We start from the raw sequence: 24,439 nt of genomic DNA, 5'->3' as shown, positions 1-24,439 counted from the left end.
TTTCAAATCTTGACTGTTTAGGGTTATAATTATAAATATTAAATACTGAACTGTGTTATAGCACAATTGATGCATTCAAATGTTACTGAGACATAATGAGGTGTTCCTCAAGAGATCATCCACTAAACAAAGTCCCTCTATATGAGTTTGTTTTCATGGGATTGTGCTAGTAGAATTTTGGGATGTGGAGGTAGGGGGCAGCTAGGTGGCGCAGTGGATAGAGCACTAGTCCTGAATTCAGGAGGACCCGAGTTCAAATCTGGTTTCAGACACTTAACACTTCCTAGCTGTGTGACCCTGGGCAAGTCACTTAACCTCAGTCTCAGGGGGAGAAAAAAAAAAAAAGGGGGGGGGGGGAGGTAAAGGAGGCAAGCAGGACTAAGTGATTTGCCCAGGATAGAAAGCTAGAAAATGTGTAGCTGAATCTAAATTTAATTCCTTCTGAATCCAGGACCAGTGCTCTATATTGTGCTACTTAGCTGACCTAATTATGTTACTTTTTAGTTTTTCTTTCATCCTCACTCTAAAAACTGTCATCTACTGAGGAAAATATTACATAAAGATAAATTTCAGTTGAATAAAGACTGTAGTTTTCATGTCTACTTAGGCAATTTTAAGACTGAAAAAAGATTTCTGCCTTTTCCTTAGTTTAGATGAATGTCATTAAAGAAAATCTAGAGAAATAAGAAAGGCTAGTAATAGTCAGGGGAAAGCATATTTATTTCCAAGTAAATCAGTCATCTCTCTACCAAAGGAATTGAGCTACAGGCTTATGTCAAATAAGAAACAGAAACTGGTTGAGTAGTTCTTAACTGACTTGTGAAGTTCAGAATCATTATCATATTAGAAATAGGTGGCAAAGTGAATAGAGTGCTAGACCTGGCATCTGGAAGACTAATAACTATGGGACCAGGAGCAAATTATTTAACTTGAAGCTATCAATTTTTATTAAGTGCCATTTTGTTTTGAAAATACTAAGCTTAAGACTCATCATCCAATTAGAGATCATAAAAGCAGATGTGAATGGAAGACAGGAGGTCAGCAAAGAGATTAGGTAGGGCAGGATGGTAATTAAATTCATGGGAGTTGATTAAATAGCCAAGTAAAACAGAATCAGGAGAAGGTCAAGGACAGAATCTAGTAGGACATTTATAGAAGATGATTCAGCAAAGAAGACAGAGACAGATAAGCAGTAGAACCAGGAGAAATTCTTGTCCTGAATATTTAGAAAGAGAGTGTCAAGGAAGAGAGAATAGTGTGAAAGGCTACAGAAAGGTCAAGGAGAACGAGGACTAGAGAACATTTGGAGAGGGTAGTTTTAAAGAAAAAAAATGGGAGGAAAAGAAGGTGGAAGCACATATTGTAGATGGCCTTCTCAGGGAGTTTATCAATAGGCCTCAATAGGCACAAAAGATATGGGGACAATAGAGGCTCTAGAAAGGGTTTCTTCCTGGACTTTGGGGAATGAGTCAGCAGAGAGGGAGAGATTAAAAGTAAGTGATAGGATGGGGATGAGAAAGGGGACAAAGGGTGGGAGATGGAATGGAATAGAATGGAACAATTTAAAAAGCAGCTTTTTGGGGGAAGAAGTCACTTCATTTTACAAGGGGGAGAAGATAAGAGTCATAAGACAGCTATGTGATAGAAGAAAAAGGAGAAGGAGCTCTCAGCAAATGGCCTAAATTCTTTTTCCAGTAAAGTATAATCTAAAGATCTTAGATGAGTGAGTGAGAGGAACCCGAATGTATGAGAGATTTGAAGAGGGACGAATAGGTTTGAAAAATTGCTGTGAGTTGAAAAGGGAAGAACAGGAGATTGCATAACAGCAATTAAGACCCAATTAAGGTTGTGTATTATCGTGTAGTGGAACTGGTCAGAATTAATGCTGACTTTTCCCCTCGAGTTTGCTCAATACTATGTTAATAGACGCAAAGATGGAAAATGGAAGGAAAGACCCAAGGTTGAGGTTTTGCAGCATTTAATCAGCAATTTGATTAAGAATGGTATAAATTCAAGAGAGGAGGGCAGCGAATAATAAAATTAGTTTAACAAGAGGTCAAGATTCAGAAAGGAGAGAATGGCTAATGAAGGGAAGATTGCCTGGGAGAGTATTGAAAGGTCATGGGATTGCAGATCACAGTGAGGGGGAAAGTGAATAGATTATCTTCAGAGAAGTGGACTTTGGAACTCTTGAAGAATTATTATTATTATTATTATATTTTTGGGTGGAGTCATGATCAGGAGCATGACTTTTTGTGTGTGGCTGAGGTGAAGTAAAAGTAGTTTTAATAGGGTGAGAAACTGAGTAGTATGAGTACTTCAAAGAGTCTATATGTTGAAATCTAAAATGAGGGAAGAAGAGAGGAAGAAAAGAAAAATTGAGATTCATATGTTCATGCCATATTTAAATGAAGGAGAGTGACTTGGGTATTGTAAACAAGAGCTACCAGCATTGATTGAAATTCATGAACCTAAAAGGAAAATAAGTCTCAGTTTCAAATCTCCTATAACTTCAGTTTCCCCACCTAAAATAGAGTTAATAATAATATCTCTCTCTACAAAGTTGTTGGGGAATCAAATAATATGAAGATTATTACTTGTGATAACATTACTACCATCATTATTGTTATTAATATCATATTAAAAAGAACACATACCTTAAAAATAAGGATAAATAAGTTTCAAATGCAATTTGTTTATATTATTTTGTTTGTTTATAATTTTAAAAAGAATATTTTTAAAAATTCATTTTATCTAACTTATAAAGATCTATCTAATATCCAAGTATTATATCAGGGCTTATATACAATTTGGAGGCTTCAGGAAAAGAAATTGGAAAACATTCTTTACTCTGAGGCAGATGCTATGCTTCCCTCTTCCTCCTCCCTCACCAAATCCGAATAATACACCAATTCAAGTATCTTATGCTTTGAGTACTTAGTAGTTTGACAAACTTTGAAAGTATTGAGTGAGACCAGGTGAAGTGTTCTCAAAAAATTTATGAGATAGAGTAGGTCAGACTAGGCCTAAATTAGTGATTCCTATTTGTTAGGATTCTTACAAGGTGCTAAGTCACTGGAATGGATAGAGACAATAATTATCTAATTTAGCATGGTTGATCTGATCCTACAAGGAGATGTTATGGGCCAGAACTTGAAACAAGGTACTGAGTGGAATTGAGGAGATGATGGTTAAATCTAATTTAGCATTGATTTAATCCTACAACAAATAATGGTTTCCTAGTGATGAAATGATTGGTGTGTACTCATTGGGCAGCATATAAGCAAAGAAGCTCTCAGAGCCAAGGAGGAGTTCGGGAGATTCAGAGTCAAGATTCCTTCCAACTTCCACCTTTGTGCTGGCTGGAGACATTAGGAGGACATGAGGCTCAAGCTGGCTGGAGAGATTTGGAGAGCTCTTGGAACCAAGGAGAGAGATAGCCCTCTATTAAAGCTAACCGGGACCAGGAAAAGATTCAGGACTTTGAAAGACACAATAAAGGATCTGGACTTTAACTCCTGGCTGCATTTAGGTTTACTGAACTGAACTGAAACTAAGGCTGCCTCCAGAAGCTCCCCAAGGAACCTGCTCCAAGAGAATGATTATAATTTAAAGAAGAGAACATTACACCTATTCCTAGAGGTCTGAAGAGCCTGAAGAATGGGCCCTGAGCCCAAGTTACAGGAAGTCACATGATCTCCAGGCCTAGAGGTCTCTATCTCCTGGGCTTGCTTGGGCCTCTCCCTGCAGGGACTAAATAAATGCTTTTTCTTTGTATCTGAAGATTTCTCTGATTAGTCAATCTGGGGTTAGTCAAAAAAAACACCCACCCCACACTGTATGATTTGATTATATACAGAATGTCTGATGGAACAAATTCTGATATAGTTAACCACAGAATGATCATGGTATAGATAAAAATAAAAACTACCATATTGAAGATGAAAAAAATCTCAGGGAAGGACAAGAAATTTTATCAGTCAAAACTACACTACAAAACAGCAATCCTCAAAATACATTAAAAAATAGCAAAACAGAGCAATAAAACAGATCAGTTATATATGAAGAGGGAAAGGGAGAGAAAGAGATGAAAACAAAAGAAGTAGATGAACATGGAAGAGGAAAGAGCGGGGAGAGAAGAACATGATTCATCAACAGTCTTCTGGAATCATAACTGACTTACTGCTCTGATCGCCTTGATAAGGAGAAAGAAGAAAGTTTGGAAGTGCTATGAAGAATGCAGTGAGTGTAGGTTGAAAAGAGTTTACATAAACATATAGATTACTCAATCACCTTGATTTTTATTCATTCCAACTCTATCCAGCAGGTATAGGTAAGAGAAAAGGCATAAACATTTATAATTTATTAAGCACCTACCATGTGCTAGGCATTGTGCTAAGTGTTTCATTTGATCCTCACAATAATCTATTATTATTCCCATTTCAGCAATGAAGAAACTCTGGCAGACAGTCATTGTGTCATTACTAATTACTAAGCATTTGAGGCAAAATCTAAACAGTCTTTCTGACTTCAGATTCAGCATTTTATCCTCTATGCCTAATATGAATGAAGCAAACAGATAGGACTTAATTCAGGACTGAGATCTGGCAAGGTATGACCTTGTGAGAGGTAGGATTAGGGGACCAGTAATTCAAGGGCAGACAATTTTAAGTCTGTTTGGCATTTTTAATTTCAAAAAAAATAAAAATAAAAAAAATAAAGTTTTCTGCTAGCAAAACTACCAAATGCTAAAACAATTTCATCCTCTGAAAAATTTTATATCCAACAGAAATCCTCAATTCTACAGTTTATCATATTTCTTCTTAACTCTATTCTTAATACTGATAACAAAAAGTTAATTATCATTCTGTATAAAATTATTCCTATAAATTTTGAATTTATAGAAAGGCAGGGGACTAGACATATAAACTAAGAATACAATTTACATTTGACTTTGAGTTAAAAGCATATTTAATAATTGGCAGTCTGAGATTTGGCGTGGCAAGAAAATAGATATAACTACAGAGAAGCTCTAACATATACAGCAAAACAGTGTTAGTTGATAGAGCTAAATATGTTGTTCTCCTCCCTAAATCTTCTCTAAATTTTAGCCTACATCAAGAGAGTGCAGTATGTCAGCACAGAAATAAGCTATTAATGAAGTCTTTAGAATTTCTTATCTTTATAAGATCTTTACACAAACTGCCTTGAATTAATTTTGTTTACTTATTTATCATTATTTTTACTTGACCTACTTAAGAGTAGATGGACCTTACGTCTTTCTCAGTACAAAGACTGATTATGTAGACCAAATAAAATAATTCTTTTAGCTTTTCCTCAGAGATCCTATTTTCCTTTCTAATCTATGTGACTTTTCAGAAACCTCAGTACTCTAGTAAGGATCTTAACAATACTCAACAAGTTACATCATTATGTTAATATCTTTTTGCTTGTGAAACTCAAATCAATCCATAAATGTCAACATTAACCTTGTCTAAAGAATGAAAATAAAACATCCATTTTGATGATCCAGTTCAGTGACTCCAAGATAACTTTTTAGGATTTCAAAGTTAATTTTGCTAGAGCTATATCTTTCATCCCAAACCAAATGTTCTTACTATACAGCTTACTTTAAAAGTACCTTATTTTGATACTTTTTAATGGTTATTTTGAATTCTAGCCTTAATTTTTATTTATTGACATCTATATTATGGATGAAAAATGATTTTAGTCTCAGAACCAAAATATTTTCTTTTTAAAAATATCTTATCCAGACTAAGATCAAGCCACAAATCAAAATTTTGGATCTAATTTCTGTATATTTTTATCAAGTTAATGTCATAGCTTTCTCAAAAGCCCTCCAAGTTAAAAAACAAAACAAAACAAACAAACAAACAAAAAAAAAACTACTTATCTGATTCATTTGTTACAGAATAAAATCTGAAAGGACTCAATACTAAATTTACAAATTTAATCCTCAGGCTAATTATATGTAGCTTATGATTTTGAAAAATTTAACTTATTTTAAGGTCATTCATTGAGTTTTAGCTCATAGTAACATAGATCTAAGTTGGAAGAGACCCCAGAAAACACCAACCAACGAATTTATTTTACAGATTAGGAAGATGGGGTTCTACGGATTTTAAGAAAATTGTCAAGGTTCCAAGTGGTAATGTTCGGCAAAATTTGAACCCAGGTCCTGTAATTCATTCAGAGTTTTTTGTTTTGTATGCAGTTCTGTATCCTTATACAATTTATGTGAAACAAAAACTTTTTTATTATTATAGTTAATAAGTGACTTCTGTCAAACAACACGACAATCCATTCTCTATACCACAGGTAGTATTTTCATTCATTTGTTATTCCCCACCCCCATTTCATATACCATTTCCTAGAGAAAGGAAACAAGTGTTCTATTAAAACAAAGATAAAGATTCAAAGAATAAACAATTCCTATTTGCCAAGAAGCTGATATTCTAGTGCAAGAGACAAGTACACATAAAATTCTGCTTAGAGAGACCTGTAATTTCATTTATGTGAATACTTCTAACCATATAGACAGACCATATCCATACACTTTTATCCTGTTTAATTACTGTCCATGTGCTCTTGGACATTAGCTTCCCTTTCCGTGATTAAAAAGGGAGGGGGAGATGCAGAGAAAGTATCAATTTTGGAGATTATTATAAATGTATGATGGATTGTAAGTGGATAAAGGTTGTAAAAGCAATCTTATCTAATCCCCTCATTTTACAACTTTAGAGGTAAAATCATTCAGAAACAGAGGCAAAACCTGAACAAATCCTCCAACTCCAAATTCAAAGGACTTTTTTCTGAACCACAGTCTCCACTATAAATAAAGTATCAATAATAACCTTCTCTTAATTGCTCTTTTCAAAAATTCTGAATTATAACATAATAAATGAAAATGTAAGTATAGCATAATGATTAGTCAGGCATATCATCATTCAAAATTCACATCTGAACCAAACTGTTTGAATGATCCTAGGCAAGTCACTTAACCTGCTCCAGAGAACTCTTTAATGCTCTTTACTTATAGAGCAAATGCAAATTCTGTATTAACAGGCAGTGTTTCTACCCTCTATTGAGGAATTAAAATTTTTTTCCTACATCAATGAAAAGAGATTTAAAAAAAAAAAAAAAAAAAAAAAAGAACATCTAGTCTGAAAAACACATTCATGATTGCTTGAAAAGGAAAAAAACAATTTTGAGCAATGCTAAATTTAGATTAGATATTTTTTAAAGGATCTAATTGGGGTATTGATTTTTTTTTTAATCTTGAAGGTATGAAAGTTGTTAGAGCTAGGATATAAACATTAGTATTAAATAATATGCTTCAGAGGGAATTATCAGTCACAATCTCTTAAAACACTTATTAAACACTAGGCTAGGTGCCTTCTATGAGAATAGATAAACAAATGCATAAAAATACTTACAATTTAAATAATATATGAGTTCCAGGCTGCTCCTGTATTTCAGGTTCAAGATTTGAACAAAATGAGAAATTAACAAAACAGCAACAACCCAGAAAGAATTCAGATAGGATACACCAATGATTCATTTGGAGACAGATGATCTCCCATACTGGTGTACCTCATAAGAAAAGTTTCCTAACTCTAAGAAGCCTCACTTCCTCTTGTGCTAAGATTTTGCATTTACTGGACCAATAGGCTAAATTAATAGTTCATTTAAGTCTTCAAAATTCCAAAATGATCCATATTAATTTTGACAATATTGTCCAAATATTGATGTGCCTTCTAAATAAAAAATTCAGGCTGAAATAATAGGTAGTAGCAATGAAAGATTCATAAGTCATATTAATGAATAACACAGATTATGTTAGAATAATTTAATCTCCTAACTTATGTTACAGATTTCAAAAAAAAAAAAAAGTGAAATGAACATTAACAGGAAACCACTGTACAGTATCAGCAACACTGTACAATGATCAACTATGAATGACTTTGCTCCTCTAAGCAACATAAAGATCCTAGATAAGTACAAAGAACTTATGATGAAAAATACTAGATAACTAGATAAAGAACTGACTGAATGCAGATCAAAGTATAATTTTTCCATGGTTTTTTCTTTTTTATGTTTCTTCTTTCAAAACTGCAACTAATATAGAAATGTTTTGCATAATTGTATATACATAATCTGTATCAAATTGCCTACTATTTTAAAAGGGGGAAAGAGGAAAAAAATCAGGAACTCAAAATTTCACAAAAATGAATGCTAAAAATTGTCTTTACATATAATTGTAGGAAAAATAATATTTTTAAAAAGAAGTGGAAATGACAGATGACAGAAAAGGAAAATGATGAATGCTGGAGGGTATGTGGGAAAACTGTGTACTAATGCACTGTTGGTGAAGCTGTAAAATAGTCCAACTCTTCTGAAGAACAAATTGGAACTACTCCCAAATGACAATAAAACTGCACATATTCTTTTGACTCAAATACCACTACTAGGTTCATATTCCAAAGAAATCAAAAAGAGGAGAAAAATAGCAGGGGTTTTTTTTTGGGGGGGGGGGGTGGCGGCAAAGAATTGGAAATCGAAGGGACGCCCATCAACTGGGGAATGGCTGAATAAGTTGAAGTATATGATTGTGATGGAATACTGTTGAGCAGGATGGTTTCAGAAAAACCTGAGACTTATATAATTTATTTTGTGCAAAGTAAAATAAGCAGAATCAAGAGAACACTGTCCACAGTAACAGCAATGATCACTGTGAAATTGTGAAAGACTTAGCTTAGATCAGGACATTGATCCAAGACAATTCTAAACCATGATGAAAAATGCTATCCATCTGCAGAGAGAGAACTGATAAGCTATGAAAGCAGAGAGAAGTCTCTCCTTTTAAAAAAAGCAAAACTATTTAATTTTCTTTTGTAATGTGATTAATATGGTAATATCTTCTGCATAACTTCACATAGAACTTTTTTTTTTATCAAATTGTTTGCCTTCTCAAAGAGAGGCATGAGAATTTAGAACTCAATAATATTTTTATATGTAACTGGGAAATAATCAACAAAATAATTTTTTTAAAAAACAGGAAAAATAATAATTGTCTTTTAAAACATTTAAAAGCAAATCTATGGGTGCCAGATAAATTTATAGAAATGTTCACTGAATAGCACTACATTACTATGCAATAATATAAACCAAATGCTAAGAAAAAAATTTAGTTACATGGAGGAATATTTATTTCAATTTAACATGTAGACCATACACAAGAATTAAGTTCATTTAAAATATACCCTGTACTTTTATTTTTAAAGTTCCTTTTTTGCCCTTCTTCTTGATGTGCTTTTTTTGCCTATTGCTTTCCTGGGGATATTCTTTTATGCACTCCTTAGATTCTAGACTCTATAAACAAAGTAAGAGAAGAAGACTTTCTTAATCTTCCAAAATCAATTGAAGTAAAATCATGTCTTATATTATCCCAAAAAGGTATGTGCACAAAGTGATTAACCCATGATATAAAGGATTTATTTTAAATATTACTTTATAGGCTTGAATGTCAAATCAGTCATCTATCCTGCTTTTTTCATTAGTTGCTTGTTTCCATAGCTCATTCTATACCATTAACTCCCAAATAATTTCTGTAGTCATCTGAGGTTGTAAAGAATAGCATAATTCTCACTTCTAACTTATATTTTAAATAACATTGATGACATATCAATGAAATAGCTCTCAAAATGTTCATTTAATAAAATTTTGGAATTATATATACACAAATAAACGAAGCCCAATTTTCCTCATACTAATATTTATTTATAAAATCCTGACATTCTAAATAGAAAATTCAGTTCATTATACCTTTAAAATATTCTATTAATAGTTATTTTCCTTATATTGAAAATTCATAAAAGATTTTCTTAACCACTACTCACTCAGTTAACATAACAAAAATAAAAAAAAAATTACATGTCTACTTACAACAGGTTGGAAGTTTTGTCTCATGGAAACGGAAAGCTCCTTCCCAATCAAATAGTTCCCTCCATCCTGCCCTCATTTATAAGACTTTGGCTGTTTCACTTCTAAGCACTACCAGGAATGCAATGGGTAATTTAATCAACCTACACTAGATTGCAGAGGAGTGTCGCTGATATAATTTAATGTAGTAGCAAATTGTGAAGAGGGGGAAAGAAGAATAATTTAAGGAAAAAGCTGTAACACTTCATTTTTCTATAAGAACATAAAACAGTATACATCAAAATTAGAGGAAATACAAATGACAACAACAAATTTCAGAAACTTATCTTCACTGTAAGATTCACTGTATTGAATAGGTTCGAAAAATTCCTTATCTGCCACTTCAAAATAAATAGTTTTTTAAACTAAATTTAAACTGCTCAAACAATGTAAGAAAAACATTCCTAATTCCTTCAAAGGTCACTCTAAAGAGTTTTTTTTTTGTTTTTTTTTAATATAGCACAGGAATTAAAACAAGATTATAGATAGGTAAAGACAAAGTAAAATGATGGGAAGTATGGGAGAATTTAATGTTTTGTTCCCATAGAAGAATGATCCTTAGGATTTCATTCAAGTCTAATACAAACACAGCAAGTTAGAAATAAGATAAAATATTTAATAACATTGAATTCTATTTTTCTGTACTTAGGAGAAATCATCTCATACTTCATTAGATAGATTTGACTAAACATTATACTTCTCTTTATTTAAAGCTTCACATGTTTGTACTTAAGGAGACAAATATATCTCTTTAAGGAGCACAGAGCAGTGATTTCCCACCTGATTGCTTTCAGGGATTTCATAATTTTCTCCAGAATTCATATTCTTGCAAAATCATATCAACTCTACATAATTTGTAGATTCATCAGTACTGTCTCCCTCTGGACCCCCTAACTCAGAGTTCCCCCCAGATCTTCCTTTTAAGATAAGGGATACTTTATCATCATGCCCCAGTGCTCAGTGAAATGAAGTTCCATTCCACTTTTCAACTTTTTATGTGTTGTCTTCCCCCAATAGACTGTGAGCTCCTTGTGGTTAGAGACTATATTATGCCTTTCTTTTTATTCCCAGTACAAAGTAAGCACTTAATTGTTTACTGACTGACAGCATAGAAGAGAACATTTAAGTTTGATAAAGGTTAAGTGAATCCATTTACCATAACCACAAAGCAATTTATAAGAAAATGATATATATCCTTAAGAGGGCAACTGAGAGAACTAATTTCCAGGTCAACTTATTTTGAGTTGAATAATGTGTAATCATAAACTTATAACAAACCTCAGAGATAATTTTTTCCAACTCTTTTCTTTACACAAAGAATATTCAAATAAATTCCTAATAATTTCCTCCTTTAACCAAAGGCATTTAAACCATTAGGACTATTTACTCTTAGAATATGCAAATATTTTTAAATGGGTGAAAATTTTAATACTACCCAAACAGTGGCATACATGGCATTATTTTTTTCTTATTAGCAATTTTTAAAGGAAATAAGGCATGAAACTAAACTAGAAAAAGTGAATGAGCAGGAGCAGACCAGCAGGGCAGTAATAATTATCCCTAAATTTCTGATATGAAGAAGGAAAAAAGAAGCACACAAAAAGATATACAGAAGCCTCAAGGATTGAGTCAGAAACGCCCTTTCAGGGAATCAGGCTTCCAGAAATCTTTTGGCATGCACAATAGTGGCAATTCAAGATAATACCAAGAGAATAGTTCTATACTATATTCCCCCCCAACAAGGGAAGGAAGCCTCACCCAGGAGGAGAGCTCAAAGGAAGCTTCTCAGTAGATAAAGTCAAGCTGGGAAAACCTTGGAATCTGACTTGGACCAAGTTACAACATAGCTTAGATTTGGAAAGCAGAGATCCAATCATATCCTCTCTATTTCAAATTAAATACCTCTATCATATCTCACAAATCAGACAAAAAGAAATAGTGAAAATGAAGTTTCTGATGCAGAATGAAACAAGTAAGCAAACAAATGTATACATTTTAAAGAAAAATAATTTTAATTAGAAAAATCTTAAGAACTCTGATCAAGCAATGATGAAGCATCATTGAATGTCAGGATGCTTCATCCTGACAGCAGAAATGGGACTCAAAAGCAGAAAACAAATTTTTAGAAAACTATGGGCATATTTCAAAAGTCTCATTTCATTTTTTAATAAAGTGGAAAAGTGGGGATTTAGGGTTGAAGAGGACTAGTGAGAATGTTTTAAAAAAATAAGTCAATAAATCATTTAAAATAAAAGGACACTGCTTCCTTCTTTCAGATCTTCTAGACTTGGTGACTCAAAAGATAGAAGGGGCCAGGATAAGAAGAATTTACAATGGGACTCTTCTGGAAGATGCAAGAGAAGCCTCCAAAGAAGCTGATAGTTATTGAAGATCAAAAAAGTAATGAGAGTAGTTGACAAAAAAAAAAAAAAAAAAAAGATATTTTGTTTAATGTTAAGTGTGGAATTTTTTTCTTTAATTTAAAAAACCTTGTATATTAAGAATGTCAGGAGGCACAGCCAAGATGGTAGTAAATACATCCAACCTCTTCCCCAAACTGCTCAAAATTCCTTTAAATAAATCGTCTAAGCCCAATTCTTATTTTTCTTGGAGGCTTTGGATGTAGGAACCTTGACTTTGTTATATTCTTCTGAGTGTGTTTCTTGTCAACCTAGTAACTTTCTGTTACTTTCTCCTTCACTCAATTTTTAGAACATTGCCTCCATTTTGTGAGATAGCTTTCAGAGTTCACTTCATTTAATAGTTAGGATAACACAAGATTTAGCAGCATCTATGTTAAAGGACTGGAGGGCTTGGAATATGATATTCCAGAGAATAATGAAGTTATGATTATAACCAAGAACACCTCCCAGCAAAACAGTGAATAATCCTTCAGAGAAAAAGGTAGACATTCAAAAAACTAAAATTAAAAAAAAAAAAGGATTTTCATACATTCAGGATGAAAAGACCAGAGCTAAATGGAAAATTTTATTTTTAAATACAGGACTCAGTAGAAGTATAAGGAGTAATCAGGAAAGTGATACCATAAGGGACCTAATAAAGTTTACCTGTTTACATTCTTACATAGAATGATACTCATAACTCATTAGAACTTTTTCTTTATTGTGGCATTTTGAAGGAACACACACACACACACACACACATAAGTTGAATAAGGAATAAAGGAAACTATTAGGAACATTTTCTGTGCCAGACACTACTAAATTCTGGGGATATAAATACAAGATAGTCTCTGTACTTCAAAGAAGGTGTGTCCTAATGGGGGAAAACAATACATAATAATATAAATGCATAATAAATGCATAAACAATATATAAAATATGGCAATAATTTAGGAATGGTACATTAGCCTGGTTAGAGCAAAATAAGGTGAATCTTCTTATTTATCAGAGACAGGAAATCCAGGGACGGAGAATCAGGGACAGAATTCAGGGACTTTTTGGACAAGTGATCAGAAATAAAGGCAAATGAAAGAACATTCAAATAATACAGGACTATTCTGCACCCATTAGAAAACACAAGAGGGAATGGAATACTGTTGTTCTGAAGAGCAAAGGAGTTCAGAATGCAGGCCAGTGTGCCCTACCCTGAAAAACTGAGCTTAACTTCTTGTGAAAAGAGATGTGTCTTCAATTCTAGAGATTGAAACAATTTTAGAAAGAAACTAGAAATGAAGAGATTTATTCTTGAACACTCTGAATAGTAGAAATGCATGAGTGAATAAACATACTCATCATTTAAGGGGAAAAAATGGAACAGTGACAGAGAACAATAAGAGAATTTTTTCTAAATGCACACAAAGGGGAAACAGTAAGAGGTGAATATGGGACATCATGGATAGAACTTGCTTGAGGATGAATTTTTTTAAGTGTTGGATAATATTATAACATGAGAGGATATATAAAATAAGTGGAGGAGGGAAGAGATAGGGAAGACAGAGAAATATAATCTGGAAGAGCAAATGAAGGTCCTACTAATGAAAGGAAAGTGAGTCTTGTACTCTCAGAAAAAGAAGAGCTTAAAGTAGGATGAAGATAGTAACTACAACAATGTAAATGGAATGAACCACTAGACAACAACAACAACAAAAAATATGTAAAAAATTATCAAGATCAGTATGGATTTATATGAAGAACTAGAGCAGCTATCACCCCAACCCAACCTATTCCTTCATGGAACTAGGAGGTCCACTAATGTTACACACTGCATATTTTCAGACTTTTAAAATTTCGGTAGTGATGATTCCCTGCCCCCCTCTTTAAAAATATTATGTTATATGGGTTCACTCTCTGAGAGGGGAGGGAATACTTGGGATAAATAACTACAATGATTTAACAACCAGAAAATAGCAATAACAACTTATTTTTTTTAAAAATGGTGAGAAGTTGTTAAAGAAGCTATACCAATGAAACACCATGAAGCCAGGTAAGGTGAGAAAAGATATATCCAGAATTGTAGTAGGAGATAGGAACAATTCAGTAAGGAGGAGGTCATTATGCAGGTGCCCTGGGGCCAAGGACAAAGTGATTTCTAATATTCCATAAGGGTCTATCAGGAGATCTGAGCACAGAAAACACTCCAAATAAGAAGAATGTAGTGCCATACCTACAAGCAGAGTCCCAGGGGGAAAAAAAAAAAAGTTTATCCATAAGAACTACAAGAGTGTCTGGAAGAAAAGAGATTAAAATAACAAAATTAGAAATAAATTAAGATAAAAGTTAGTGAGAAAAAAATTGAAAGAATAGTTTAGAATATTGAAATGCTTTATCCAAAAAGTACATCTTCCTGGAAAAGATTGGAGCAATCAGAACTCAATTCTATAAAACAAGAAATATTAAGAGGAAAAAGACAAGAATTAAAATAAATAACTAGGGAAAAAAATATGGATACTAAATTTCAAGAAACAATAATCAGCCAAAGTCCCTGAGAGTGAGGGTAGGAAAGGACTGAGAGACAAATTGAAGAAGCAAGCATTAAACTCATTGAGGAAAGAAGGGAAGTAAAACTGGAATTCAGAATAAAATTACAGAATTCTGAGTGGGCAGCAGATGTATGTTGCATATCTGCAACTACAAAAGTAAAAGAAATTACTGAATGATGGAGGTAAGGAGGAAAAGTAAAGAAATGAGTTAACAGTGAAAACTAGTACTGGAAAGGATGGTCAAAGAGCCAGAAGATAAAAGGACTGGGAAAGAAAACATGAGAAATCATATTGTCCAATTATATGCTAACAAAACATAGAACAGCCACTTATTAGTTCTATGTTCTTGGAGAAGGTATTTATCCTCTATGTAGCTCTGTTTCTTCATTTCTAAAATGAGGATAATAAATAGTACCTAAGTTCATGTGTTGTTGTGATTTAAAAATTAGATTATATTTGTAAAGCTCTTTCTAAACTTTACACCACCATCTATTATTATTACTATTATAATTACAAAAATATAAAACACCAATAACCCAATTTCAGAAAAAGAAATTGTATTAACGAAAATACTCTCCCCCACTGGGGGGGGAAAACTTCAGTTCATATAGTTTTGATATAAACTTAGATCTTTTTGGAGAAAAATGATGTAAATTGTGTCCCCTTGAACCTTTTTTTTGGAGGAGTAGAGGAGCGGATATAAACTGTGTTCCTTTTGGGGAGACATTCAAATCCTGGGAAAAGCACACCTTTCCCTGACAATGCTCTTCCCAAGTTAAGTGGTCTCATTCAATTGGAGATCTTGGCCTGAGGCACAATCAATAGTCCTCTAGAGAGTGGCTCAAACTGCTCCTCAACCCCCAGGACAAGATTTACCCTATATAATCAAGGATCTGTTAACCCACTTTTGCCAAATTCCTAATCAGGAATTTTGCCTACTAAGAAAGCTTTCTTCTTAGTGAAAAAAATTCCTTTTTGCCACACAGACTTCTGGTATTCTTTCACTGTGACTTTGACCAGAGGGGAATCTCTTACCCCAATTCTTGCATTTCATCAGTTTTACAAGTAAATTCTATATGAATCTAAGTAAAATTTAAAGAACAATTAATTCCAATATTACAGAAACTATTTGCAAAAATACAGAAAGAAGAGGGCCTAACTACTTTGAGGGACACAAAAAATTAAATAACTACCTATTCACAAAGTAGAGGAGGGGTCCATTTGAATAATCAACATTGATATTCCATCATTTCATCATCTCTCCTTATGAAATACTCCTCTCAAAATTATTTTCCTTCTCCTCCACACTCACAATCTCTTATCCCCAAAATGTTTTAAGCTATTATCAGTTTTTATCAGAACTTCCTTCTATCCTAATCTCTGAACCCAGGTGAACCACCTAAATCTTATTCCCTAGCATCTTGGCTTTAGCACTGCTCACACCTTGGACTACTCCACACCACCTGCTTCCTTCCCTAATGTTCATATGCAGATTAATAGAGACGAAGAATTTTCTGAAATAGTGACCATCTTAACTGAGTTCCTACGACAAACAAGAGAAGCCTTCTCTCTAATTAATGAATCAGCTCCACTCCATATAGATCAATTATTGCCAATCTCTTTTCTCCTCAAACCTTCCTTCAGTATTTTCTCTGCCACTCCTCCTCACACACTCCCAAAATTTAAATATTATTTGCTGGGAGTTACCTCTTATTTGCCAATTCCCTCTTTCCTCTTCTCATAGCATCTTGACTTATCTCCATCACTGTCCTCTAATTCTCAAGTCTTCCTCACCAAAATCACCATCCTTCTAGTTTTTTACCCTTGGTCCCATTCCCTGTCTTTTATTCCAACAATCAATCTTTCCCTATTGTTTTCTATTTACTTGCTACCTATTAACATAAGAAAAGACTCCCTAGATTCCATTATCCCAGATAATTACCACACTGTATTCTTCCTCACATTCTCAATCAAACTCTTTAAAAAAGTTTTCTATTCCAGTTTCACTTCTACTCCTCAAGCGCTCATAACCTCAATCCATCTGCTTTTCCCATGTGAAATCATAAAAGAAATAGAAATTCAGGGGGAAAACACAACCAAAGAACAAAAATAATCATTACTTTCTTCAGATGCCATGATTATTTTCTTGGAGAATCCAAGTAATCCAGTACTAGGAGATGGAAAAAAAGTTCATTCTAAATAATTACAAAATATATAAAATATCTGGGAGTCCACCTATTAAGATATATACAGGGGCTGCTAGGTGGCGCACTGAATAGAGTACCAACCTTGAAGTCAGGAGGATCTGAATTCAAATTTGACTTCAGACACTTAACACTTCCTAGCTGTGTAACCCTGGGCAAGTCACTTAACCAGAATTGCCTCAGGGAAAAAAAAAAAAAAGACATATACAGCAACAACTACAGCACTAAATAAAGAAGTAAAAAACTGCTCACTGTTTGAAAGGTGACAATACCACCAAAATTTGTAGATTTAATCTATAAATGGTCAACTACCTAAGAATTTCTTTATATAAATATACTGATCTGGAAGAACAAAAGTTCAGTAATCTCAAGGGAAATTATGGAGGGATGGAGGAGAGGGGGAGACACGCATAACTGTGTCCAGTGGTACTGAGTTTCAAAATAGTAATCATGAACATTATTTTGTTCTGGTTAAAAAAAAAAAAAAAAAAAAAAAAAAAAAAAAAAAAAAAAAAGATAGCATTCCCACTCACTTCTATATAAGATTTTAAAGAAAAAACTTACCCATTTACTGGGGTATACTTTGGAAAGGATTCTTCTTTAGGTAGAAGGTTCACAAACCTAAATACCTATATGATTTCAGAGGTTTTTTTTTTAAAACTAGAGTTTCTATAAAATTCTAACAAGATTAAGCATTTTACTCCTTTTTTTACAAATCTCCTAACCTTTGAAATTGTATGATATAAAATTACGTGTGTATATATATTTTAATTTAATTTCTTATTATAGCTTTTTAGTGTATATGTATATATAATTATAGCTTCTTATTATTATTTATTTATTATAGCTTTTTATTTACAAAATATATGCATGGGTAATTTTTCAGCATTGAGCCTTGTAAAACCTTCTGTTCCAACTTTTCCCCTCCTTCCCCCCCACCCCCTCCCCTAGATGGCAGGTAGACCAATAACATGTATATTAAAACATTTTATTACTTTATATTTTCTACTTACCTAGTACTTTCACAGCATAATGAGGACTCTCTAAGACAACTCCTTCCTCAGTATCAAATATAGGATTATCTATTCCAATTTTAGGAGGAATTTGTGCTAGTTTCTTAAGTCTCATGGAAGAATTAAGGTCTAGTTCCTGTTTTTTTCCTTCTTCCTCTCTCCTACGTCTCATGTCCTCCTGTTGTTGACGAATTCGCTCAAGCTGTGTACTTCGTCGTACTGGCATCATTCTTGTTCCCAAATCTCCAGGACAATCAACCGCCATCTCTCGATGCTTCTGAGGTTCTTCTTGAGGTGTCAGATCAACATTCTTTACTTCAATGTCTGATTCATCTGTAACATGCCCATTCATATGGGAAGTTGTCATGGTTATTTACTAAAAATAAGCACCACTTTTTTTTTTTTTATATACCAAACCAATTATCTTGATTCTGCCATCTGAAATACATTTTAATTCCGGAAGAAACTTCTTGAAACAGAAACTTCATGATCATATTATGATACTCTCTCCATGAAGGAAATCTAAGAAAAGAGAAAAACTATGAATTAGAATTGCAATACAAAAGTAAATTTTATATATTGTTGAATCTACCAGTCTTCACAGTAATTTACAATTGCCCAGAATCTTTTCCTTCAGAAATTAAATATCATGCTAAGGCAATGGGCACCGATACCTGTTCAACTGCATTTATCTCATTTGGGAAATCACCATCAAATAGTAAATATTTTAAATGACTTTTTTCTGTGGCTAAATATACAGCCCTTAATTGAAAATGATTTTTTCCTTACTATTATTAAAGTCTACTTCCACCAATGAAAATTTAAAAAAAAAAAAAAAAAAAAACTGAATTTGATTGTTATAGTTGAATCATTTGTGACTCAAAGTATATTTCATTGCAGCCTTCTCTTTTTGAGCATGGTAACATCTTTAAGTTGCCAGCTCTAGGAAGACAATTCAATCATACTTTATCAACTTTTGTCTACTTTTTTCATCTGGAATGGAACAATTGTGACAATCAAAAACAGTTCACTATAAAATTATATGTATTCAAAAGCAGTTATTTTAAACAAGAAGTTAATTACTTTTCTCTAAATACCAATCAGCCCACATTTCTAAAATCAAGAAAGAACTTGACTTAGTATCTCCAGTCTTAGGCTAATCTCAAATTTGAAGAACTAGAAAAGAGGGGAAGATGAGCAGTTGCTGTCATGGAGAGGTTACAATTTGTGTAATTCAGGTCATTGGGAAGCAGGATACATGACCCTGTATATTCTCTCTATCCTTCAATCTAGCCTTGAATCTATGATTCTTTGAAATCAATGCAAAAGGCCTGGGCTTCTATAAGGTATATCTAGTTTGATCATTTAAAATTCCATTTACCAATATCACACATACATGCACACACCATATAATATACAATATTGTGTTTTACACAGTACTGCAGCGTGAATTTTTTTTCAAAATTATTCTCAAGGGGCAGCTAGGTGGCACAGTGGACAAAACACTAGGCCCTGTAGTCAGAAGGATCTGGGTTCAAATTTGACCTCAGACACTTAACACTTCCTAGCTGTGTGACCCTAGGCAAATCACTTAACCCCAATTGTCTCAGGAGCAAAAAAGGGCAAAGAATCAAATTATTCTCAAATATGGAGATGGAGAGATGGAGTACAAATAAAATACAAATCTATTTTAAAAGCAAAAAAAATTTACTTCAGATTTACAAATTATGATATGTAAAACCTATTCTAATTAAGATAGTCTTTTTCAAGAGTTTAAAATAACCCAAAAAAAATCTGACCCATCACCAAGTGAAGAGTAAAAAAGGGGAAGTTTGTGTGTGTCTGTGTGTGAGAGAGAGAGACAGAGACAGAGAAAGAGACAGAGACTGAAATTATTTACCTTAAAAATATAAGTATTACTATGTCATGGGATCTACAATGTAAAATTCATCTTACAGAAACTAAGTATATGAAGATTTTTAAAATTCACCTATATTATTAATTTTATAAAACATTCTTTTAACATTCAGAAACAAATATACTCCCGTCCTCATTCCTCAACTATCAAAACTTCCCTACAAAGATTTCAAAAAAACAATTAAAAAAACACCAATTAAAACATGGGCCTCCAACAATATGCCATTATTTCATATACAAAGAGAGACTCCCCGATCTATCCTCTTTCAAGAAGAAGGCAGTACACTCTCAACTCTTCTCTAGGGTCTGGAATGTCATTAGCAATATACAATCAATGCATTCATTTCCCTCCCCCATTTGTTACAATTGTCATTGTATTTATATTTTGATCAATATGCTTACTTTATTTTGCTTCAATTCATTTTAAAAGGCTCTTATAGTTCTTTGAATTCCACAAATTCATCATTTCTTCCTGAGCTGGGCCACACCTATATGTAAAGCAGGCATCAGATAGAAGGGAAAAGTCCCTATGATGAAAAGGAACTTCGGAAATGGAATGAAGTCCCTGGGCTGTGGTACAACTAGAAATTCAACCCAAATATGAACTTGGTATACTGCTGCAGTGTACCCTATAACAGAAGGCAGGTAGAAAATAGAGATTTCTTTGTTTCATGTATAATAAGAGACTAGCTTTCCTTAGGTAAGGTAGGCAGGGAATCCTCATTATCACATAAAATGCACCTCTCCCTTCACCCCCACCAAACCTAAAGTTATTATTTGAGCTTTTCGGCATGGATAAGGGGAAGTTGTGGCACTCAATTGAAACTTGCCTGTCTTTTGGTCACTAAATCCTTAAAATTCAAATACATTTCTTTAACCCTTGTTTTTATCAAGACAATCATTATATTAGGGGTGGGGAAACTAAAGCTTAAAAAGCCAAATTAAGAATTCCCCCTCCATTGCTCTCCAAATCCAGAAATGGTTTTTGATATTTTAAAAAATTAAGTATTGTGTTTAAAGATATAAAACGATCTTTACTAGTAATACAGCAAATAGCAGTCCAAGTTTGCTGGCTCTTAGCAGTTTGCTGATCCATAAACTATACCATTTAATTGGATCTATGAAAACTATTCCAATCACTTAGGATATGTGGCATTACCAAAAAGAAGAAGAATCTTGATTCAAGGGACATAAGAGAGAAGGCAAGGCTTGACCCTTTGAAACACTTGGAAGCTTGTTTGGGAAAAAAATCTCACCTGAGTACTAGTAAAATTGAGTGCCCTAATATACCGAATGCAGTATATTTAGGTACTAATTAGAAGGAGCATCCAAAGATGTCCATACAGATATTGCTAGGCTAGAAACAATTGGAAAGAAGGGAAAGAACACAATAATAAAGTAACATTTAAAGATTTGCAAAGCACTTTATCGTTGCATTTGATCTTCAATAACTTAGTGAGGCAGGTGCTATTATTAACAAATTTAGGATGACAGAGCTTAATCTGCCAGAGGTAACCCTGTCAGAACCTTACCTGTCCACATCCATAGAGATAGTAAATGTCTTAGGAACATTTGAAGTCAGTTCTTCCTGACTTCAGCCAAACACTATTCGTTGTGATATTGAGGTGCCTCAAAAAAAGTTTTAGAAGCCCAAAGAAAAAATAAAAAGCCCTTAAATGTTTTCTTCTCCAATACTGAGGAAAAAACTAAATTCATTTGAGACAAATGTTTTAATATAAATATCCCTAATATAAATTATATTTTAAGTCTTTTTTTTTAATCAAGGAGAAAGTCTTCTCTGAAAAAACCTGAAGATACCTTAGATATTATACATGATATTGTATAAAATAAGCATTTTTTCAATGGTAGGCTTAAATAGACCATTCTTTCATAGCTGTTGAGGAAAAATCTACTAAGCCACAAACTTTTTAAATTTTAGACATCATCTTAGCAGATGCATACTGACATCTGAATAAAATTGCACTAATGAAGCAAAACTAAAAATTAAAACAGAATTATTCCCAGGAAAGCAAGGTGTTACACTATTCCTAATTCTAATCAGCATCCTGTAAAAAATGTATGTGTTTAGTCACAATAGGAACTGAGCTAAAGAACATAGGCTTAACATAATTCATCCCAACTACTGGACAAAACAATTCAGAAGTACTGCTTGATGTCAAGTAATAATATATTCTAGTTCATTCAATTTCTATACAAATTTAGCTATACGTTTCAGTAATAGAACTCCAATAAAACTATTTATATAAATCCTAAGATAGTGTTTTGTTTCATTTTCTTTCAAATAAACTGCTATCAGATTTATGGAAAGAGGATCTTGGAGCTTTATATATTACTAAGCAAAAACCAGCACTTAAATAACTACAACTCCCAAGTCAGCACAAATTTGTGTAGGAGTTCTAGTAATTCAGGTTTGAGTTTTATGCTGAAGTCTGGGGAAGAAATCAAGGGAATGCATGACATATATACACCTAGAAAATTACTGTCAACTTCTAAATTTGTTTCTGCAACACAGACCAAGGATATTTTGTTGTTTTGACACTTTCCTAGAATTCTCAAAAATCAAATTTAAACTTATTTTAAATAAGGCAAAACCTAAAATGTAGGAAACATAAAGCAAATTCAGTCCCAATCTCATATTGGTTTGAGCTTCTACTATAATAAAAGCAGGTTAAATATTGCAAATTTAACTAAAGCTATTATTTATCTAGAATCTCATAAGTAAATATTCATAATAAGATGTATACTTAAGAAATGCAGAAATATTTCCTTAAATACCTAAGAAATGTTATATTCAATAGTTTTAGGATTACCCTAAAATTCTTTTAAAATTACCAGATCAAGTATACTTGACTTGAAAACAACCCATCTACTATTTAAAATAAATTTAAATCCAGATCACCCAGCTCTCCTTTGTTCTCCCCTCCCTCATCTTATCCAAAAAATGAGGACAAATGACACAATCTATTTAAATTAAAGTATTACTCCGTCCTCTTCTCAAGAGAAGTACCTCTTGATTATTATAAGCTCCATATCATCTACTTCACCTTCCTTATTTAATCATTCCCACTGCTGCTGCTTGTAAGAGGTAAGAATATATCCATGGTCAAGTTAAACCTTTCCACAAGAGTTAAAACAGGCTTTTGTGGGCAACCTTGAAAGCCCACCTGACATTTAAAACATTGGGGTTTTTTAAATTAATTTTATAATTATAATTTTTTTGACAGTACATATGCATGGTTAATTTTTTTTTTTAACATTACCCCTTATATTCACTTTTCCAAATTTTCCCCTCCCTCGACAGGCAATCCCATACATATCAGGATATCCTAGATACAATATATTTGTGTAAAACCAAATTTCTTGTTGCATGATAAGAATTGGATTCCAAAGGTATAAGTAACATGGGTAGAAAGTCAATAATGCAAACAGTAAAACATTGTTTTCTAAGGAATAAATTTGTCTTTAACATATTTAACATGTATTGGTCAACCTGCCATCTGGGGGGAAAGGAGGGGAAAAATTAGAACAAAAGGTATGGCAATTGTCAATGTTGTAAAATTACCCATGCATATATCTGGTAAATAAAAACTATTTTAAAAAAGAATGAATTTGTGTGGTTACAAGAAACAAACAAATTCACAATAAGGAAGAGACTCTTAACCATTAAATTGTCTAACAAGAGAAATCTAGAGGTTCTGGTCAACTAGAATATTTTGATTTGAGTGGATTAGTCCAGTCATCTGCAAGTGATTTTGAACTGGAAATTCACAGGAAGAAGCAGGACTAGATGATTTTTAAGATATAAAACTAAGCTTTTGCCTTTAAAATTAGACATTTTAAATGTTTGGAAATATTCTGCATTTGGAGTTAAGGGAAAATTTGCCACTTTGCTATTTCTGGGAGCTTAAGATAAGGTATTTACCATTTCTGGGTCTTAGATGCTTTATTTGTATAAATGGGTTGAACTAGCTGACCTAGCTCTAAATCACTAGGCCACTTCTAGCTTCAAATCTATAGTGCTACTGAACTATTAAATGTCAATATAACAAACAATTATGACATGAGATATAAAATCAGCTATCAGTTCCATAGGGAAAACAACCAAATTTTGAAATATTTAGATATTAAGAAATTGGGAGTCATAGAAAGACTTCTTCAATACTAACTTAAAAGAGAAAAAAGGAAGCTAACACTATAGTGGAAGTCAGGATAGACGAAAGGCTCTGGAAAAACCCTATAGACATGGCCAGCTAAGGCCAGCATGGAACCCCAAGAGACACCATGGATTTGCAATAGATGTAAATTCAGAAATCATTATCACTACTATGTAATTAGGTGTT

General features: G+C 33.1%; 1 protein-coding gene across 1 annotated transcript in view; it reads right to left on the bottom strand.

Moving 5' to 3' along the window:
• The window catches only part of PALS1 (protein associated with LIN7 1, MAGUK p55 family member), a 113,061-nt gene that overhangs the window by 39,127 nt on the left and 49,495 nt on the right, over nucleotides 1-24,439 (bottom strand). The window contains exon 2 of the mRNA XM_074290429.1: nucleotides 18,162-18,683. Coding sequence (XP_074146530.1) covers nucleotides 18,162-18,528 — 367 coding nt within the window. The 5' untranslated portion in view covers nucleotides 18,529-18,683. The remainder of the gene's footprint in view (nucleotides 1-18,161; nucleotides 18,684-24,439) is intronic.

This window comes from Sminthopsis crassicaudata, chromosome 2 (assembly GCF_048593235.1).
Source record: "Sminthopsis crassicaudata isolate SCR6 chromosome 2, ASM4859323v1, whole genome shotgun sequence".
NCBI classification, from domain to species: Eukaryota; Metazoa; Chordata; class Mammalia; order Dasyuromorphia; family Dasyuridae; genus Sminthopsis; species Sminthopsis crassicaudata.
The sequence above is the reverse complement of the archived record's forward strand: the minus strand, read 5'-3'. Positions and strand labels throughout refer to the sequence as shown.